This window comes from Eurosta solidaginis, chromosome 5 (genome assembly GCF_040869045.1).
Source record: "Eurosta solidaginis isolate ZX-2024a chromosome 5, ASM4086904v1, whole genome shotgun sequence".
In the NCBI taxonomy this organism is placed as follows: Eukaryota; Metazoa; Arthropoda; class Insecta; order Diptera; family Tephritidae; genus Eurosta; species Eurosta solidaginis.
Genome location: NC_090323.1, coordinates 41,471,674 through 41,492,211, shown reverse-complemented (window position 1 = coordinate 41,492,211; position 20,538 = coordinate 41,471,674). Strand labels below are relative to the sequence as shown.

The 20,538-nt window shown below is 38.1% G+C and overlaps 1 protein-coding gene and 1 pseudogene across 1 annotated transcript; both read left to right on the top strand.

The window, feature by feature from the left end:
* Window positions 1-4,876: 4,876 nt before the first annotated feature.
* LOC137251732 (luciferin sulfotransferase-like) lies at window positions 4,877-8,230 on the top strand (annotated as a pseudogene).
* A 7,036-nt stretch (window positions 8,231-15,266) lies between these two features.
* LOC137254566 (N-acetylgalactosaminyltransferase 6-like) lies at window positions 15,267-17,406 on the top strand. The gene is made up of 3 exons (XM_067792318.1): window positions 15,267-15,706; window positions 15,787-16,564; window positions 16,626-17,406. The coding sequence occupies exons 1-3, from the start codon at window positions 15,336-15,338 to the stop codon at window positions 17,295-17,297; spliced, it is 1,821 nt and encodes a 606-aa protein (XP_067648419.1). The 5' UTR covers window positions 15,267-15,335; the 3' UTR covers window positions 17,298-17,406.
* Window positions 17,407-20,538: the final 3,132 nt, after the last annotated feature.

The window sequence follows — 20,538 nt, the reverse complement described above, 5'->3', positions numbered from 1 at the left end:
GGACGGATCCCGAAAATCATCCAGAAATTATCCCGGAAGGGTCCCAAAATAGTCCCGAAATGACCCTGATGGGATCACGGACGGAAATCATACAGAAATGATCTCGTAAAAGTTCCAAAATTACCCCGACAAAGTCTTGAAATTACCCCGACGGGATTCTCGACGGATACCGAAAACCATCCAGACATGATCCCGAAATATTCCAGAAAAAGTCCCGAAATGACATTGATGGGATCTCTGACAGATCCCGAAAACCCTCCAGAAACGATACCGTAAAAGTCCCGAAATGACCGGGACGTAGTCCAGAAAAAGTCCCGAAATAACTCTGACGGGATCCCGAAAACCATCCATAAATTATGCCGAAAGAATCCCCAAATGATCCCGAAAAACATCCAGAAATGATCCTGAAGGGTCGTCAAATGATCCTGAAATAATTGTTTTTGTTTTTTTTATCGGCCTATTGATAAATGATTCAAGGTTCGATTCGAGCTCAGGGCCAGAAATAGTCCAGAAAAAGTCACGAAATCGCGAAACGACCGCGACGCGATCCCGGCCGGATCCCAAAAACCATACAGAAATGATCCCTGAAGGGTCCCCAAATGATCCCGAAATAGTCCCGAAATAACCCTGACGGAATCCGGTGCATATACCGAAAACCATCCATAAATGCTCTCTCCAGGGTTCCCAAATGATGCCGAAATAGTCCTGAAATGACCCGGACGGTTCCCAAGTAATCCAGAAAATGTACCGAAATTACCCCGACGGGATTACAAATAAGGTGAAGCTAATTATAAAAGCATGTTAATAAAGCAACAGGCGCGTTGAAGCGAATGAAGAGGTACAAACAAAAAAACCATATTCAGGGGAGGCTAATAAAAGCGTGTTAATAAAAACAATTGAGGAAGGGAGGATGGTGGGAGGAGAAGGAGAGTACCACTGATCCTTTTTTCCAAAATGGTTTAGATCTCGATCTTTATGGGCCACATACCAAAAATTATATAAATGTAACAGCCCACTTGGTCCCAAAAAAAATTTTGCTTTTCTAGAACTTTAAATGTAAGCAATACACAAAATTTCAACAAAATCCATCTACTATGTTAAGGTTAAGGGGTTAAGATTATTATTATGATAACATCATCTCATTTATTAGCAATCTTTTGTAACCGATTTGTAAAAAGCTGTTTCTTTACCGGCGCGTACTCCTGTATTGTAAATTACTTGTGTTAAATTAAAGACCCAAGTCCAATATGAAAGCCGTGGTAAAACCTTCTCTTCCTAAAGATTACATCATATTTCAGGAGAAATTGCTCGACGATCCAATTCGCCATTGGATTTATACGTAAAACGAGATTTACTTCCTCCAGAATTTGTCTTACTATGAGACCATGTGAGCCTTCGACTTCGTTAATTCTCTCATTTAACTTAATAACACATAAATGTGTAGCTGTTCCTTGGAGAGAGGAGAATGCGTCAGAGGAAAAACTTTTTTTAAATGATTATCATTTATAAGTGCCGTTGCTTAACAAGTTAAGCCGCAATCTCTGCTGATATAATTCACGTGAATTGCAGGCACCCAGGTCAATCACGACACGCTACGGCAAGACTTTTAAGGGTCTACCCTTCTATCATTTACCAAAAGGTTGACCGCAAACTATTTGAGAGGTCGGCAGGCATTGGTCCAACTTAACAACAAAACCAAGTAACAATTCTTCAAGGGGCGTGGTTTGCTATTTTGAAAATTGTTTGCTTTTATTAAATTTTTACATATCTACGCCGATGATTGCTTGATAAAAGCAAGAGGTTCTGGCTCTTCTGTAGATGAGCTTTGCTCTAAAACTACCCACTGTATCCCTGGTATTTCCAGTTTCTTCGCTTTGCGTTAGTTGGCACCGACAACGTGCAAATGTCGGCAATACTGGACAGCCACATGGATGGCATTATGTTCGATAATACCCTACATGTCCATTAGTAAACAGTCGCAATTGTACCTTAAGCTAAACAATTTTACGAAATCTTTAAATCCTTTGGCGCTTGTGTGCTGCGTGTCTCCGATATGGTCCGCCCAATATTTCAACTGTAATGCGTAACCCACGCTTCTAACCCCTATGTCTCTTTGGCTTAGTTCTATTGAAACTATGATCGCACCTATTAAAAGAGGCGATGCACTGCTACAAGAAGGAGAAGGTTAAGTCTTCATCCAGTTGTTTCTCTTAATACATGCGAGGCTTACTCTGCTCCGGTACCAAATCGAATGTATCTACGCTTTATGTGGAATGTAATAGATGCCCTTTTGCTGGCGAAGTCTGCTCTTTCCAACTTGGTTACAAAATATTACGACGTATTTATGTAGGATAATAGTTAAGGCGGCGACTGTAGTTGATAGGACAACGACATCTGTTTGTCAACCTCAGATAACAATAACTGGCAACGCCTACATGCGTCCCATTAATTACAACACAGATCAGTTACTTGCGCAACCCTTTTGCGTCGCTGGGAAGGTAACCGAAATATTCAAACGTTTTCAGTTGCAATTAGATCCGCGTCACGACAAGTAAAACGCCTCCAATACCGCGCCGGTAGTTCGAAAAGTGAACTTAATTACTTAAATTAAAACTTATTTCTAATCAACTTAACTTAACTTTATCTTAATTCTAACTTAATCTAAATATATTATAATAAACTGTTTGTGTTTAAATAACAATTCTTAAGCATTACTGGGAATAAAAGGGGGTGTAAAAAGGTAAGAATCCCCACAGTGGTGTCAGAAGTGAAAGAAAATTTGTGAAAAGTGCCAGAAATATGAAATAAATGTTTTGTTAAACTAAAACGTGAAGAAAAAGATTTGTAAAAGCTTTTGGAATATAGAAGAAAGCCTTAAAAAAAAAAAAAGGTAAAAAGTAATTCTATAAAGAATCAAAGATTCTAAGAAGCATTACAATACTGTGCACAAAAATAGATACACAAATTAGTTGTAGGATAATAGTTAAGGCGGCGACTGTAGTTGATAGGACAACGACATCTGTTTGTCAACCTCAGATAACAATAACTGGCAACGCCTACATGCGTCCCATTAATTACAACACAGATCAGTTACTTGCGCAACCCTTTTGCGTCGCTGCGAAGGTAACCGAAATATTCAAACGTTTTCAGTTGCAATTAGATCCGCGTCACGACAAGTAAAACGCCTCCAATACCGCGCCGGTAGTTCGAAAAGTGAACTTAATTACTTAAATTAAAACTTATTTCTAATCAACTTAACTTAACTTTATCTTAATTCTAACTTAATCTAAATATATTATAATAAACTGCTTGTGTTTAAATAACAATTCTTAAGCATTACTGGGAATAAAAGGGGGTGTAAAAAGGTAAGAATCCCCACATTTATATGGCAGCTATTTACGATTTTTTGCAGACTTTGAGTGTATTTTACTTATAATAGAATCATTGAGAATCTAATTGTTCAGTTTGTTTTTCGTATTTGACCTAGAAAGAGGGCTCGACGGAGGGATTGGTTAAATATATAAAGATTAGTGCAACATAACTACACAAGTATATTGCTCCAATATATCTGTGGCAATTTGAAAAAAAAACAACCTAATTCGAGTTAGGGTAATGGCGATACATAGGCCTTTATCTGAAAAGCTAGCCACAATTAACCATTGTAACTTCCTATTTTTTGTAGCAGCAAAATCAGATAAAACGTAGCTTAATGGGATGAGACCGATCTACTACATAGGCCTCGCAAAACAGATGATCAATGAAAATACACTTCGCCTAGTGATCAACGGCAGAAACTCTTATGCTCGTGTCCAGAAAGAAAAATTGCTTCCAGAATCTTAACCATTTTTTTAACCTTCAGATGATTTCTATACAATTCAATGCTGTCGACTGTCACGTGAGCTCTCAGTTTTCGAACACATGATTCAAAGATAGCAGCCGCTGTAGAGAATTCTTTAGGATCGAAAAAAGCATTTGGTACGAGAAGAAATAAAAAAAATTTAAGAAAATTATTTCAAAACTATAACGAACGATATGCGGAACTGTCTCGCAGTCTGCTTAAAAAGATTTTGAACTGATCCCTAAACGATGCAACAGTCATTCCCGAACCAATCTCCTAAAATAATAACTAATCAAATAATAAAAAAATTAACAATAACTCGGCTCTATATAACTTAAATTACATTTAGACCGAGCTTCTCTTCCCACGCCACATACTACTTTTAAATTTTTCTACAAATTGCAGGGATATCGATTTTACTTCTGTCTCCGAAAGAGATCTCAAAGGTAGATGCATTTTTCCACTTCCAAACGGCAACACTATTTAGAAAAACGTTTGCTCAATGTAGCTAGAAGTTACTTTTGCTGGGACCAGAGCCTAGATAAAACTTTCAAACTTGTTTTATGTACTCCTGTGTTTTTAATTTTATTTATATTTATTTTACAACAAAACCAAAAAGTTTTAGAAACTTACAGTTGTGACTGGTGAACACTTCTGGTTTTAAAACAAAACCAAAAGGTTTAAATTTACTGCAATTTTTTTTTCATATTTTAGTGTAGACTTTATTGGCTTAAAATTTAAACCAATTTCTGCATACTTCCTTATACGAAAACTGGTATAATATAAATTTTAAACCAAATTTGGTTGGGTCATATGCAAAAAGTTTCAGATTTAGACTCAAACTTCAAACCGTGCAGGAAAACGCTTCCGCAAATCATCTTGAAACTGTTCCTTTGATTTTTGGTTGTTGGCCTACGATAGTTTCCTAAAGTGAGCACCAAACGAGTCTACTCGTTCTTTCTTTAGAGATCATAATACATACATATTAAGCATTCGGAAAGTGTTTCTGCGGCTCTAGAACGCCGTCAAAAAGGAGAAATGCTTAAAGTTTCTACAAATGACTACTTCATACGATTAAAATGGAATTGGACCGAAACTTGGTTAACGGTGAAAAAAGTGTTTGAAGAATCTATCAAAGATATTTACGATTTCGAAGTGAAACAGGATGACGTATTCATAACAAAATTTCCAAAAAGTGGTACGACTTGGATACAAGAAGCCACTTGGCTCTTACTAAATAATTTAGACTACGACGAAGCGAAGAGAGCGTAGGCAGCGTAGCGTTTATATGAAGTAAGATAGAAAGAAAAGAAAAATGTATTTAGGTAATAGATACTAATGTCATCTCTCTTCAGGTTAAGTCTATCGAATGATGCATTCTTTCACAACAGCATCGATGCGGCTAGGCAGTTAAAATCACCGCGTTGTATAAAGACACACTTGCCAGCGCATTTATTACCGCGACAGATTTGGCAAGAGAAAGTGAAGGTGAGCTCGGTTGAGAAATCTTCACAACTTGTGGTAACGGCATATTTGTTTTTTCCTCTCAACTGATTTATTGTGCTCGCAATCCGAAGGATGTTGTGCTCTCATATAGCCATTTTCTGCGCTCGAAAGGTGTTTACGAGGGTAGCATGCAAGATTTTATCGATGACTTCTTAAGTGATGAACCTATACACCTTATTGGCCACATGTGTACACCGTGTGGCTAATGCGTTCTGAGCCAAATGTATTTTTTTACAACATTTGAGGAAATGAAACGGGATTTGCGTGGTGTTGTAAAGCGTTTGAATACATTTTTGGGGCATCCGGACTTGACGGATGCACAAATGGAGAAATTATTGGATCATTTGTCTTTTAAAAACATGAAAGGTATGTGGAGCTATTATTATTATTAGCGTTATTAGCATTTTTTTATATTGATGCAGCGGTAAGCATAGGTAATTAGTCAAAAGCTGCTTTGATTTGCTAACTTGGCCCTCGTTGGAAAAAAAAATAGATAAATCGTATTTCTCCGGGAAAGCCTATGATTTGTAGCGAGAACGACATCCAAACACTGATATGCCTCTAACTAAACTAATGTTTCGGCCTATATCGAAATACTTTTCCGCATTTATAATTGACTATTCTCATTTCCATATGAGGCTTTCGCATTTTCAACTGACAATTTTCAAATTCAAATTACGCTTTCTCTTTTTCATTTGACGCTGTCTCATTCACAAATAACTCCTCTCACATCGAAGGGACCCTTTCGCTTTCATTTATTTCCATACGACACTTTCTAATTTACAATTGACTAATCTTATTTCCCACCACCGATTTCACATTTACAAGTAACTTTTCTCATTTCCATATGATGGTTTCTCATTTGCAATCATCTATGCTAATTTTTAACTACCGCTTTCTCATTTTCAAATGTAAATGGTGTAGAACAGCTTGTGAATTAAACGAAGCGAGCTCTAACTCGAAGAGACGGGGCGGAAGTATTCCAGCATGCAACATCGAAAAGCTCTCTCAACCGAAGATATGTCAGTCAAAACTTAGGAAACTTCAAATCAACTGTTGTTATCCTTACATGCTTTCTGATTTAAAGGAATCGCGTTTCCAATTGGCTCATCTCATTTCCATATGACCCTTTCGCATTTACATCTGACATTTTCTCACTTACAACTAGAAATGGTGTAGTACACATAAAACCAAGTCAGAACGAAGATACTTTATTTTGGCTTACAGAGCCTAATACATTATAGCGTGCCTTTAATGGCTTGAACTCTATTCACGACGAAATTTTTAGGAAAAGGCGGGGGAAACTTTAGAAAACCGTTCGCTATTATCCATACTATGATTCAAACCACAACTAGACGACATAACTGCTCTCAACAGCTGTTCAAATAAGAAAGTTCTACGTCTCTGAATGTTATACAAGATCTAAACAGAGATGCAGCCTTAGAATTAATTGAAAATAGTGCATAAATGCGCGTTCCCAATTCGGATGATCACCAAATAGGTATCGTTGGTTGGTAGCAGAAGAACACTTTTATCTGCGGACATCCCTTGGCGGACCGAGTAGCCTGGCCGAATAGCAACAACACCATAGCAAGGGTGAGCCTTGATCAGGGAATGAAAATGTTATATAACTTTGTAGTTTTTGTTCTAATTTTTGCTCCGCTCTAAAACACGACGTAGCTCGTAGCAGAGCCAAAACAGTGCTATCTTTTTTCTTATGCTTGGCCTCTGCTTTATGCTCTGTTCACGTTCAGAGCCGGAGCAGTAGCAGAGCATATTTTACATCGAATGTGCATAACTCACTCCGATTAAGTAGCATAGTTTTTTTTTTTCTTTTGGCTTGGTTATTTTGGTTTCTGGTGCGTCCTTTCAAAACTGCTATCTGAGTTAGGAAAACGGACGAAGATTGCGATTTTTAGTTGCTCGAAACTCTTGCTTCAGCAAAGCAGTCACATTTCGTACTTCTTCTGTAAGACTTGATATTACCCCTTGTCTGTCACGTCGTTAGTTCCTTCTGCAGGGAACTTTAGTTAAAAGTCTAGATGAAGAATTTTATTAAGTGTATTTATTGGACACGACCTAGATGCTTCTTCAGGGAGTCTGGCGAGTTCAATCTACTAAATTTTTCTCAGATTCCTCTACCTAAGAAACAGTTTAGAAGGTTTACTTAAGACAAATAAATATAGCAGCAAACTAAGAGGAATGCTATGTCACACATCCGCAAGTTTTCTACCAGTAATAAACCAATTTGAGTTGATAAAGTTAGATTCCTACTCAGGGTTGTTGTTGTTGTGGTTGCGATAAAGATAACTCCCAAAGGTTTGGGCCATAAATACGGGCTAAATATTGAAGTAAAGTGATATCACCGCTGATATCAACCTGCTCAAAATTGTTTAAATCAAGTAACGATACAGAATAGGTAAGCCGCCGTTGATTAGATTGAGCCCAAAAACTCCATCAAACGAACCTACTAAGCTGGTAAATTTTTGACCGAAGTCCTGCGTTTCATTCTATTAAAGTTAGGCTTGAACGAACATTTTATGTATTAACTATCAAGGGTTACTTATTTTTGACTGCTCAAGAATATTTTTTATTCATATCACAGAAAACGATCAAGTGAATCCTACTAATGTGATCAAAAGAAATTCAACCAGCCGCAAAACGCTGGCGGATTTTGAGTGAGTGGAAACCAATAAAAATTTCATGATATGCGGTGTGAAAAATTTGTGTTTCATTTCAGATTCATGCGTCGTGGCATAGTTGGCGCATACAAAAAGGAACTTTCGGCCGAAAATCAACAGCGCATAAATGATTGGACCGAGCGATTTCTGAAAGAATTTAATATAACTTTAGCTGACATTTTTGGCGATTTCTGAAATATCTACTTGGACAAGTTAATATTGTATTAGAAACAACTAAAAAAAAAAATCTAAATATTTCTTCCGCACCGGGTTTTGTTGGGGAGAGTTGGAGTTGGAGCTTCCATTCCAAACGGGAAAAGAGTTGAAGATGTGCAGCTTATTGTAGTGACCTGATGGCGGATCTGTAAATCTAATGCTTTTCTCTCACTCAAGCAAGGCGGGACTTCGTCTACCTGGAAACCAGCAACAACAGCGAACAATGAATTGTTTCTATCGACAACCGGATTTGGAAGTAGAGAAATCTAGAAACTTTTACTGAGTTGGGAGAAGCAGCTGGAAGAAGACTTGACTTCCCTTGGTGTTTTGAACTTGCGTCAGCTATCGCGATACAGGTATAGCTGGATGACTTGTTACGCAGTTACTATAATCGCATAGACGTTAAAGTACTAATTAATGATGAATGTTGATGAGAAAACCCATATCAAGAGGCAAAGGACCAGCAACATCGATAACACTTCTCGAACCCTTCATGGACTGTGTTTATCGCTACAAGAATAATAAAAAGAAGAGGAAGAATGTTCGTACCCTCCCTCTTTAACTAGCAATAATGCGAGTTGTTCGCCATTATAATTCCTGTTGGAATTTAACCTTGTCCTGAAACCTTTCATCATTGGGCGAATTTTTGAGCCTTATTTCTTTGCGACAGCATCCGAAAAGCCTCGGGATCACGAGTTTGGTCTCGGTAGAGATGTCAATTGCCTATGGTCGCGCTGCCTTGCCACGTAGACTGAATATGTGTCCAGTTAGTATGCCACTCGTGAGCCTTAAGTCTTCTCTCTATAGACATATGTTTGAGCAACGTTGTGATCTTTTGCGTAGGATTTTTACACGATGAATAATATTAATAACAGAAGAAAATAGTAGGGCAACATATTCGAAAGACAACGCATGGCTGCATGCAGCCGCAATTGTACCTAAAGTTCAGAGCCGTAACAAAATACTCAAGACCCTTGCCGGCAGCATTTGGGGAAAAAATAAAGAAACGATTAGAACCACTTACAAAGCATTTGGCCTACCACTTGAATACTAGGCGTCCCCAATATGGTAGCCGAGCCTAAAAGAAAGACCCTTGAGAAACAAATCGTCCTAGCAGCAGTCGGGCTAGTACCAGAAGTGACTGGCAATGGATTCATATCCTGCAAAGGACTTCCCATACGCGTAACACCCTTCCTAAACTTAGTGTTTTAAAGCCATGCTTCAGCACTTTTTTTTGGAAGATCCATACATTCTCTTCATATGATCTCAACTGCTGACCCGTTGGGCTTTCAACTCTGCATGACAGGCTCCTGTAAGTCTCGCCTAACATGTTATTATTTTGGTTTCGAAAGGAGGGCACCAAAATGGGTCTCTTTCGTAGGGGTTTGTCCGCTAGCAGCTGCATGCCCTCGTGCTGGCTAACTTCCGTGAGCTTTTAAACAGCAGTACCACTTTCTACCACGACTCAAGTTTTCGCCCGTATAAAACTTGTTCAAAATGTATGGATGCGGCATTAAGAGCCACGATTGATCATGGCCCAGTAGCTGCAACTGCTAATTTAGAATCAGCTTTAGACGAAATGGGATGTTTTTATAACATTAAGCTGTAAGACTTAAGGTCAGTTGTTTGGTCTGATTCCGTCTAGAGCGGATTATTAAAAAATGTATATAAAAAAGCCTGGGTGCATCACGAAGAGGCTATCTAAAGGTATATGAGCCTTATATATTATTCCACTGGAGGCGATAGAGGATAGGGTAGGCTTTCGGTACCGAATCATAAGCGACAAGCTGGTAAGCTAGTAAGATTGCAGGACCTCTGTGAAGAGTAAATGCAAATGGCAGCATCTTTTCACAAGTGCAATGGCTTTGTGTTAACAGGGTGGTGGCCTCTGCTGACGAAGTAGTAGTGCTTTGTATTTGGCTGATACTCAAGTCGTTGACTCGACCAATCTTATCCTTCAGAGCACAAGGGAGGCGAAAAGCGGTCGACGAGACCTGTGTGAATAACATTATAGTTAAAGGCGATTATATACTATGATTTTTTTGTTGCGACGAATTAATCAAGAAAAATTAGATCGATCACAAATTCGATTCCAAATTTCTTCATTGGAGGGAGTAGGAAGATAGGGGGGGGGGAAGGGGGGGGGGTTTAAATTACGCCCGGTCAGGTCCATTTCAAGAGATTCCTGTTACAGGCGTGTTTCAATCGAATTTATGTCAGTACTGACAACATAGAGTTTGGTCAGTCTACGAAGTCCTATTTATTCAGATTGAGTTCATGAGATCAGGTCAAATATTTTGCTATAGTCCAGTGCTCTGCTGTAACAGAAAGAAATTCGTTGGAAGCCCTCCTTTTTCGGAATCGTCAACAACTTATCCAGCCTGAGGCGCTTCTCAAAATTTAATAGCAATGATATAAGCACAGAAGACTCCCAGCGCACCTTTTAAATATTCCTCAATCTGTGTCTCATATATTACAATGGGGACCTCATAAGTTGTTTTACAAAAACGTAGCATGAGCTCTAAAAGGCGACAGTGGGAGCTCTCTACACCAGTAACCAACATGACAGCGGTCCTCTGAACGCAAGTCTGTAGGTAATTTTATAAATTGTTATTTACATAAAATTTTTTAGTGCCTAAAAGCACGCACGGAAATAAGTTAATTGAAATCGATAGCTTACTTGAACTCTGTTCGACAATCTGTAAGAAAATTCACCACACTATACATACGTACTTAATTATATACACCACAGCTGACTAATGACATCGAATTAATAAAAACAAGTAACTCGATTTAAAATTATTCAGTTGTCGTCACGGTTGCCAGTTTAGTCCTTTTAGACCAAAAATGGCGCTTTCCAACCACATTGGTCCGCTGGTCCTTTATTGCAATTTTGGTCCTTTTTAGGCAGAAGCCACGATTTGGGTACTCCTCTTTTTTTTACTGAGGTAAACATTTACAACACTGCTCACAACATTTGCCACACTTTCATTAGCCCACATGTAATTTTCAATGGAATTCTTACCACAAACATTGCAAAGTCAATTAAATATAGCAGAACGCCTAGGACATAATTTAGTAGATGCATTAAAAAGAAAAGTACTGGGTCTTAGGGCAAACACATTACACGGGCATATCAGAGTCATGTTTTAGTGGCTAGACATATCGATCGGTTATCAAACACTTTTCTTCAAAGATTTATTTTTTTTCACTAGTCGAGCTAAAAATTATTTTTTCAAATGCATTCATGCCGCTGAGAAACTTGGCAGGGTTTGCCATTGATGGAGCCATTACAATGGTCGTCGAGCATAATCAATTGAAAACTAAGTAGAAGAATGAAGCTAATTTGTTTTATGTTTGGTGTACTTGCCACTCACTTAATTCAAGCATACCAAGAGATATTGAAAGTTTGTGAAGGAATAACTATGCATATCAACGTGCCAAATAAAAAGTAACACCTTCAAAATTTTGTACAAAAAAATTATATGTAACAAGTAAGGGTGTCTAAGTTTGGGTGTAACCATTATTTACTCAGTGTGAGCTTCAATTGCACATTTCATTTCAGATAAATTACTTTTCTACATAACACGTGGCACTGCCTGTTTAAAAAAAATGTCTCCAAATTTCCTCTTACAATAAAACTTGATAAGTGAAATATCATTGATTCAAAACTATTTTTTGCTAAGTTATAGCTTATTATTCTAGTCTACGACCCTTTTAAACTTGTTTTATATCTAAGTTGCCGTGGTCTTTAACCGATCCTCTATTTTTACTAGGAATATTTTCTACTATAGGGAAAATTTGTGAACCCAATTTTATTACGATCCGTTAATTTTTCTTCGAGTTATGGCTCCCGAAACAGAAAATTGTTTAGTTTGTTTAAAAAATTTTAGTGTTTTCCAATTTAATGTTATAATTCAATTTAAAAATTAAAATTCTATTGATACAAAGCTCTTTTTCGCTAAGATATAGCTTATTATTTTCGTCTACGACCTTTTTAAAAATCTTTTATATAAAAGTGGCGTGATCTTTAACCGATATCGTCAATTTTATCTAGAAATATTTCTTGCTATAGGGAAAATCTGTGTACGCAATTTTATTACGATCCGTTAATTTTTCTTCGAGTGATGTCTCCCGAAACATAGAAAATTGCTTAGTCAAAAAGGGGCGGTGCCACGCCCATTTTTAAAACTTTGAAGTTTTTCCTATTTATTGTTATAAATCCACTTGGGAAATGAAATACCATTGATATAAAGCTCTTTTTTTTGCAAAGATATAGCTTATTTTATTCGTCCACGACCCTTTTAAAAATCTTTTATATAAAAGGGGGCGTGGTCCTTAACCGATTTCGTAAATTTTTGTTCAAAGCATTCCTTAGAGTAATGGCAACCTCTCTGCCGAAATTTGTTACGATAGGTTTGACGATTTTTGATTTATGATTAATAATATTTGTAAAATTGATTTTATTACATGTGGGCGGTGCCACGCCCATTAAAAAAAATTTTTTTTTTAATTTTTATCAAGAGTCTCAATATCAGTCCATACGTAAAATTTCAACATTCTAAGTGTATTATTTACTAAATAATCAGGTTTTTTGTATTTTCCAAAATGTTATATATATAAAAAGTGGGAGTGGTTATCATCCGATATCGCTCATTTTCAATACCAATCTATTCTGGGTTCAGATAAGCTCGGGTACCAAATTTGGTGAAGACATCTCAATATTTACTCAAGTTATCGCGTTAACGGACAGACGGATGGACGGACATGGCTCAATCAAATTTTTTTTCGACACTGGTGATTTTGATATATGGAAGTCTATATCTATCTCGATTCCTTTATACCTGTACAAACATCCGTTATCCAATCAAAGTTAATATACTCTGTGTGCAAAGCACTGTGAGTATAAAAATTGCACGTCGATGTTTGAATCATTTTCACACAGCTCAAAGTAACTTAATGAGTTCAAATAATTCCAGGTCTATTGAGAACTACATAGTTAGCTTGACATAAGAAATATTTTAACTGAAAGTAGGGCAGAAATGCTTCTCGAAAGTGATAACTTAAAAGCCCTGGCAAAGTTGACGTATCCCTTTCCATATAAAACAGCTGATTCAACCAACCTTATAGATATCAATGTAAATGGTCAATGGTGCCATGCCCTAACGCCCTAGCCATAACCATACCATAGCCAATAGGCCATGTACAGCAATGATTTACAAACTTAAAAAAAAAAAAATCGGGTGGGCGTGCATTAGGAATTAGCGCAAAATGCCCTTAAATTTACCCTTTCCTGGCAGGTGTAGCAGTTCGGAGTCTTCGTACGGTGCTAAGCTCAAAACTTTCTAAGAGCGAAATGTCATGGAGAAGTCCCTCTGTGAGGAGTTTCTTCCATGATGAAGAGTTTTTGAGAGCGCTTCATTGGAGGAAAACCTTGAGTCACTTGGAATGGAGTAGAGTTAACTAGGTAAGTGGCATCTCAGGTACCCTTAGATTAAAAACAAAAGTGCTTAGATTATCGATGCGCTCAGTGATATGGTCATTTATTTTTTAAGGATGGACTTCGTGTTAACGTCATGTTGACTCTTACTGCCTTATAGGCAATTAACCCGTCCACCGAAGTGGATATGGACCGGCATGTCCCCATAGGATGCCAAGGAAACCTGCTGAGTGCGAGTAAGAAATAATATCAACAATCTTTCCAACCTCCACATGTATGCAGCTTCCAAACTCAGCGAGTTTGTTTTAATTCAAAGTCTTTAGCAAACTCATATTAAAAATGTACCAATCAGCTGATTTCCGACAGTCACCTGTTACTGGTTCCACCATGTCCAATAAATATTATTTTGTCTCTTCTCAAGTAATCATCCCTGTATTGAACGAAGTTCTGTCTACCAGTAATATACGATCGTTGAATACGATTTTCACAGAGCAATGAGCGATTTTTAAATCGACCCGCCCTAATAGCCAACCAATTGGTTTTTCGTTTTTCGCCATATCCATAACCTAAAAATATTTGAGCTGGTGAATTTATTAACTTTTAGTATATTTTATTTATTGTTTTGGATACATTTTGACCAAGAGACTTATTTTTTAGGGAATGTGTTTGTAATTTTTGGCGTTTTCTTCATTTAGTTAAGGCAACAATAATTGATGCCAATTGTTATGGATAAGTAAAAATATGGTTATGACTATGTCAACTTTGCCACGCCCTTTATAAATGTACAACTATGTATTGCGATTAAAACCAAATTATTTTTGTATTCAGATTTTGAAGCAAATGTAAAAGAGATTTGCTTTCGGAAAAAGTGTTTTGTGAAAAGTTACAGAACCCCATAAACTTCAATAACAACACTGTTAACTAAATTCTAGTACCTAATTAAATGTAATCAGGTTCCGTTATTGCACTGGGGTTAGATTCAGTAAATGTGAGTTTTTCAAAAATTACACAGGGTTTGGTATGAAATTTTAAAGTTAAGGGGAAAATTAGGAATCTATAATAATAGCATTAGCAAAGCTGCTTCGAAGAATTGCTTGGTTTCATTTGTGAGATACTGAGTTTGCCACATAGTTCGGCAAAGCCAGAACGCAGATTTTTGAACCGTCTTACTAAAACCTAACAACATAATTCTAGAACTAAGAGCTTTGTCCACAAAACAAGATTAAAAACGTTTGGATGGTGAAAGACATAGACTAACCCTAGAAATGTGAGAATGTAATAGCTAAAGTACACTTTATTTTTGTTTGTGCTTTGAATTAAAGCAAAGTCTTCTATTGGCTGTTTTTAGTAAAATTTTGTATAGGAAACTATGGAATCATACTAAAATTTTATATTTTACAACGAATACGTTACTCTTGTGAAATGTCGAACTGATTGTGTCTCAATAAAATAAAACACAAATTTGGTCCTTTTTTTTGAGATTTGGTCCTTTTTTTCTATGAATTTTGATTCCAAATGAAAACATAGTGTGGCAACCGTGGTTGTCGTCTGTTTGAAAGCGAATGTGAAGCAAAAAAACCACTTTTTAGAGACGGAACATTGTTGTGGCTGAGCTCAAGTCGACAAGTTGTTCGTCGTCAGCGTTGTGAACGTAATGCGTGTCGGTTTACCTGCACTACACAGAAAGTTAGGTAAAAAACGTATTTTACTGCTTGGAGGTCTCCTAATTTCTTTAATATTTATTGGTGTTCATAAATTGAATAAACAAAGAAATGCAGCGCGAGAGGTGCAGCCAGTGCTACACAAACAATTCAAGCAATCACAATTGCGCGATTGGCATGATCACGATGCTATGATGCGTGACGCTGAGCGCAGCGGGCCAGGTGAGCAAGGCAAGCCGGCGTACGTAGTAAATATGGAATATAAAGAGGCAGCTCCAGATAGCTTGCGTGAGTATGGATTTAATGCGCTGCTCTCTGAGCAAATATCATTGGAGCGAGCGCTACCCGATGTGCGGCATTTGAGGTGAGTTGTGGAATGAATTTGATGTATGTATGTGTTTGATGATCATTATTTTGTTTGTGTGTTTTTAACGACACACACAGTTGCCGCACACAAACTTACAACAAACAACTGCCGGCTGTCAGCATTATTGTAGTGGCACACAATGAGCATCCAACGGTATTACAACGTACGCTGCATAGCCTTTGGAACCGTACGCCACATGAGCTATTGCATGAGCTTATTTTAGTGGATGATTTTAGCACACACCCACCAACGCGCTTTGACGTTTCGCTGGAGCAAAACTTGATTTTGAAATTTGGCGCCAAATTAAAAATACTTAAACACACCGTACATGTTGGTTTGATAAGCGCGCGTATAGCTGGCGCACGTATGGCTAGCGCGCCAGTGCTAGTTTTCTTAGATGCTCACGTCGAGGCTACGCATAATTGGTTGCCACCGTTGCTGCAACCCATCTTCGAAGCGCCAAACACTACGTGCACCACGCCCATAATTGATACAATTAATTATTCCACTTTTGAATATATGCGAGCTTCACCAGCACGCGGCGCTTTTGATTGGAGCTTTAACTATGTGCAGTTACCGCTGCGCGACGAAGAACGCCAGCTGCTACCAGCACCACATCAAAATCCTGTGATGAATGGTGGTCTATTTGCAATTACAGCGAAATACTTTTGGCATTTAGGCGCTTATGATGCGGGATTGGATGTCTGGGGTGCAGAACAATTTGAGTTGAGCTTTAAAATTTGGATGTGTGGTGGGCGCATACTAGAAGTGCCATGTTCTCGTATGGGGCATCTCTATCGTGATGACGCATTTCATGTGAAATACACCAACCGTACAGATGATTTTATATCGAAGGTGCGTATGTTTACTGTTTTAATCTCTTCTTATCCTACATAGTTCTGCTCCCCTTCCGCAGAATTACAAGCGTGTTGCTTTAGTTTGGTTGGATGAATATCGTGATGTCTTATACAAACATATATCAAAGCTCGCGCTACTTGATGCTGGTGACGTATCTGCACGTCATGCGCTACGACAGCGCTTGAAATGCAAAAAATTCAAATGGTATCTCGAAACTATTGCACCAGATTTGCTACAAACTTATCCTCCCGTGGAGCCACCTGACTACGCATTCGGTGCTTTACAATCGCAAGCGGCACCTCATTTATGTTTGGACTCCCTACTTATACCACCACGCCAACAAATTGGCGATCTCAGTCCTTGCTCACCAGATCTCAAATATCCATACGCAACACAATATTGGCGTCTGAGTTTTCGTCGTGATCTACGCCAGCGTTTAAAGAGCAATTGCCTTGAAGTGCAGTCATGGTCGCCAAATGCACCAATTTGGTTGTGGCCATGCCATCATCAAGGCGGCAATCAATTTTGGTATTACGATCAACAAACACAATTGCTGGCTCAAGGTGAGGCGGCTGGAGAGCGTAGATGCTTAGAGGCGAATGTGACTGCTAGACGTGTCTATATGAATTTGTGTGATTTTGCTAATGTGAACATGAAGTGGAATTTTGGATTTGTTAACAAGACGATGATGAAGACATTTTTCAAGGGATTAACGAAATGGCTGAATTGAGTCGATGGGTGCCATTGCTATTTCGAAACTCACGGGATAAAGCAAAGCTTGTGATAACTCTTCCTTTGTAATAAAAGAAAATACTCGAAAAATATATTATTAAGTTCAATACCGGTGTTTTGAAATTTTGAAAATTGTAGAATTGCAGGAAGTCTTCAAAGGGATCAGTCTTCTTTTACGAACCTTGAGGTCGCTGTCATCATTAATTGGCGGGCAACAGTTTAGACGATGTTGAGCGCAGCGTTGCAAGTGACGCCAGTGCTTCCTTCATCTGTCTCTTCCAACTCGGCATAGATTTCCACCTCCTCTGTTGCCGAATACGGGTACCCATAGGAAAGCTCACAGAACCGGGACATCTTCATTCATTCGCATGAAACGACCTAGGCATGGAAACCCATGAGATCAGAGACGTTGCCGTAACAATTTAGTCGTCTGCAGGGAAGACTGCGGTTGTCTGTGGGGAAGCGATAAAAATACTCGCCGAATGTTTTGAGACTGCAATTTGTTTGAGTATTTATGACATTCAGCACGAGTACTATTTCGAAGGGTCCCACTGATTTGGGTGTTCTGCTTTAAACGGTCTCTGGTAGTGACCCTTGTCTGCCAAGGGATGCATTTACGGCCTACCGTTGAATTGTCGGAGATCATGGTATTGCTTCCATCCCTTTTACAGATACTATAGTAATGAGAATCAGTCGTGAAAGCTTGAGGAGCCATCGGAACGGACAAAAATGAGGGTATGCCCTTGCCAGGCAGCTAATTGTTCAGACCGTGCTACGGAGATCATTGCTGTTAATAGATGTTAAGGAAGGTGAAAGCGTGCTAAGGTTCGCACCGCAGGTTATTCTAGGACGTGTACAGCAATGATTTACAAACTTAAAAAAAAAAAATCGGGTGGGCGTGCATTAGGAATTAGCGCAAAATGCCCTTAAATTTACCTTTTCCTGGCAGGCGTAGCAGTTCGGATTCTTCGTACGGTGCTAAGCTCAAAACTTTCTAAGAGCGAAATGGCATGGAGAAGTCCCTCTGTGAGGAGCTTCTTCCATGATGAAGAGTTTTTGAGAGCGCTTCATTGGGGGAAAACCTTGAGTCACTTGGAATGCAGTAGAGTTAACTAGGTAAGTGGCATCTCAGGTACCCTTAGATTAAAAACAAAAGTGCTTAGATTATCGATTCGCTCAGCGATATGGTCATTCAGTTTTTAAGGATGGACTTCGTGTTAACGTCATGTTGACTCTTACTGCCTTATAGGCAGTTAACCCGTCCTCCGAAGTGGATACGGACCGGCATGTCCCCATAGGATGCCAAGGAAACTTGCTGAGTGCGAGTAAGAAATAATATCAACAATCTTTCCAACCTCCACATGTATGCGGCTTCCAAACTCAGCGAGTTTGTTTTAATTCAAAGTCTTTAGCAAACTCATATTAAAAAGGTACCAATCAGCTGATTTCCGACAGTCACCTGTTACTGGTTCCGCCATGTCCAATACATATTCTTTTGTCTCTTCTCAAGTACTCATCCCTGTATTGAACGAAGTTCTGTCTACCAGTCTTTAGCTATCCATATTTTCGTAGGTAGGCATATATTCACCCAAAACCGGATATAAAATACCATCTAAAGACAATACTAAGTTCCCTTTTGCTCCTAATAAATCATCATATATATTATTTTTAATTGCTGTTTTTATGTACGGGTCCCTTTTCTGCTCTTATTTGGAATCCAAACCTATAAATAAAGTTTTGGTTGTAAAGATGGAGATCCGGGCTATTAGCGAGCTTTGGGCAATTTTGATCGTAGTGCTTTTGTTTAGCTATACTTTATTAAAATAATTTGTTAAAATCAAGCCATTGTGAGCTCGCAAAGAAATATATTTGTACTATGGCACTATTGTGAATATTTGCACTGTATTACCGGCAGTTGCTACCATACGACAGATGGCAGCCCATCTTTTTGATAGAATTTGATAAGGGACTTATACTATTTACACACACACGGCTTATTGAATAATAAAGGCAGTTTTCTACATTAAGACGCTTATTAAGCTCAATCTTCCATACAAGTTTCGAATCTATAATTATTTCATTAGTAACTAATCGAATGCCTAATGAAGTCAAAAGCACAATGCAACTCTGTTGGCAGCGTTCAGTTTCTTAGTTTTCGGTGTGTTCAGTGCTCAAAAATGTCATTTGTCAAAGTAAATGTCATTGTCTGTCATATAGTATTGTCATTTTATTCGCTTGACATTTCATCCTTCATACTAATCGAGCAGCTACTTATGTGTGAAAGCGAAAAATTTACGATTTCATTAGAAGGTGAAATGAGATCATTAAGTTTCTGTGTGAAAACAGTATTATATTGGTTGCGCAACATGCGCACGGATCCCGCTCGTTTATATATTGTGACGAATATGAGTGACGCTAAGTGATACTCACATCCCTCGTCTGATGCTAAGTAAATAAAGTCACAACAACAATAAAGCAGACAGTCACTTGTATCTACATAAACGAATCAATCATTATGTCTACACATATGTACGTATACGCAGCTGACAAGCAACGCACAACCACATGCATATATCTGAGATACCCCCGAAAGTATGCAATGAGAGAAGCTATAAAATCGTGCAATTGTAGTTACAGCTGAGAAATTTGATAGCTGATGGCCAACTAGTAGATTCTGGAAATGGAAGTGCCTAGAAGATGCGAACGAGGAAATCAGAGAGTATAAAAGGCAACAACAGTAGATGCACAATAATTCAGTTTTGATTAAGACGCTATCTGGCGAGCAATAGCAGTATTATTTACTGTGAAGTACTTTAATAAAGGCCATTTTTCCTTTATTCAATATTGGAGTTATTTATTCAACAGTTTAGTGATTCGAACTTAGTAGAAGATTGCAAATAAGGGGAATTGCAAATAAATTCGTTACAATATTAATATCCTAGCATAAAACCGCATTGAACGGTATTGATTTGGCTATTATTTGTGAAAAGCAATTTACGTGTAAATCTCAATTTGGCATCAATTTATATACAGTTATATGCATAGTACGAAGTATATGTTTACATCCGTTAGTGCTTATATTAGGGTTCACCTTATTTACTTGGATGCATATTTTCGAACAGCTCCGAAGAAAGACTGCCTCTAGATATATTCGTCAGGTCATATGTATAAACGCGATTTCGAAATAAGTCCCTACTCTTCAAGGGTTATTCTACCCAAATTTTTATCTCTTAAGGCAA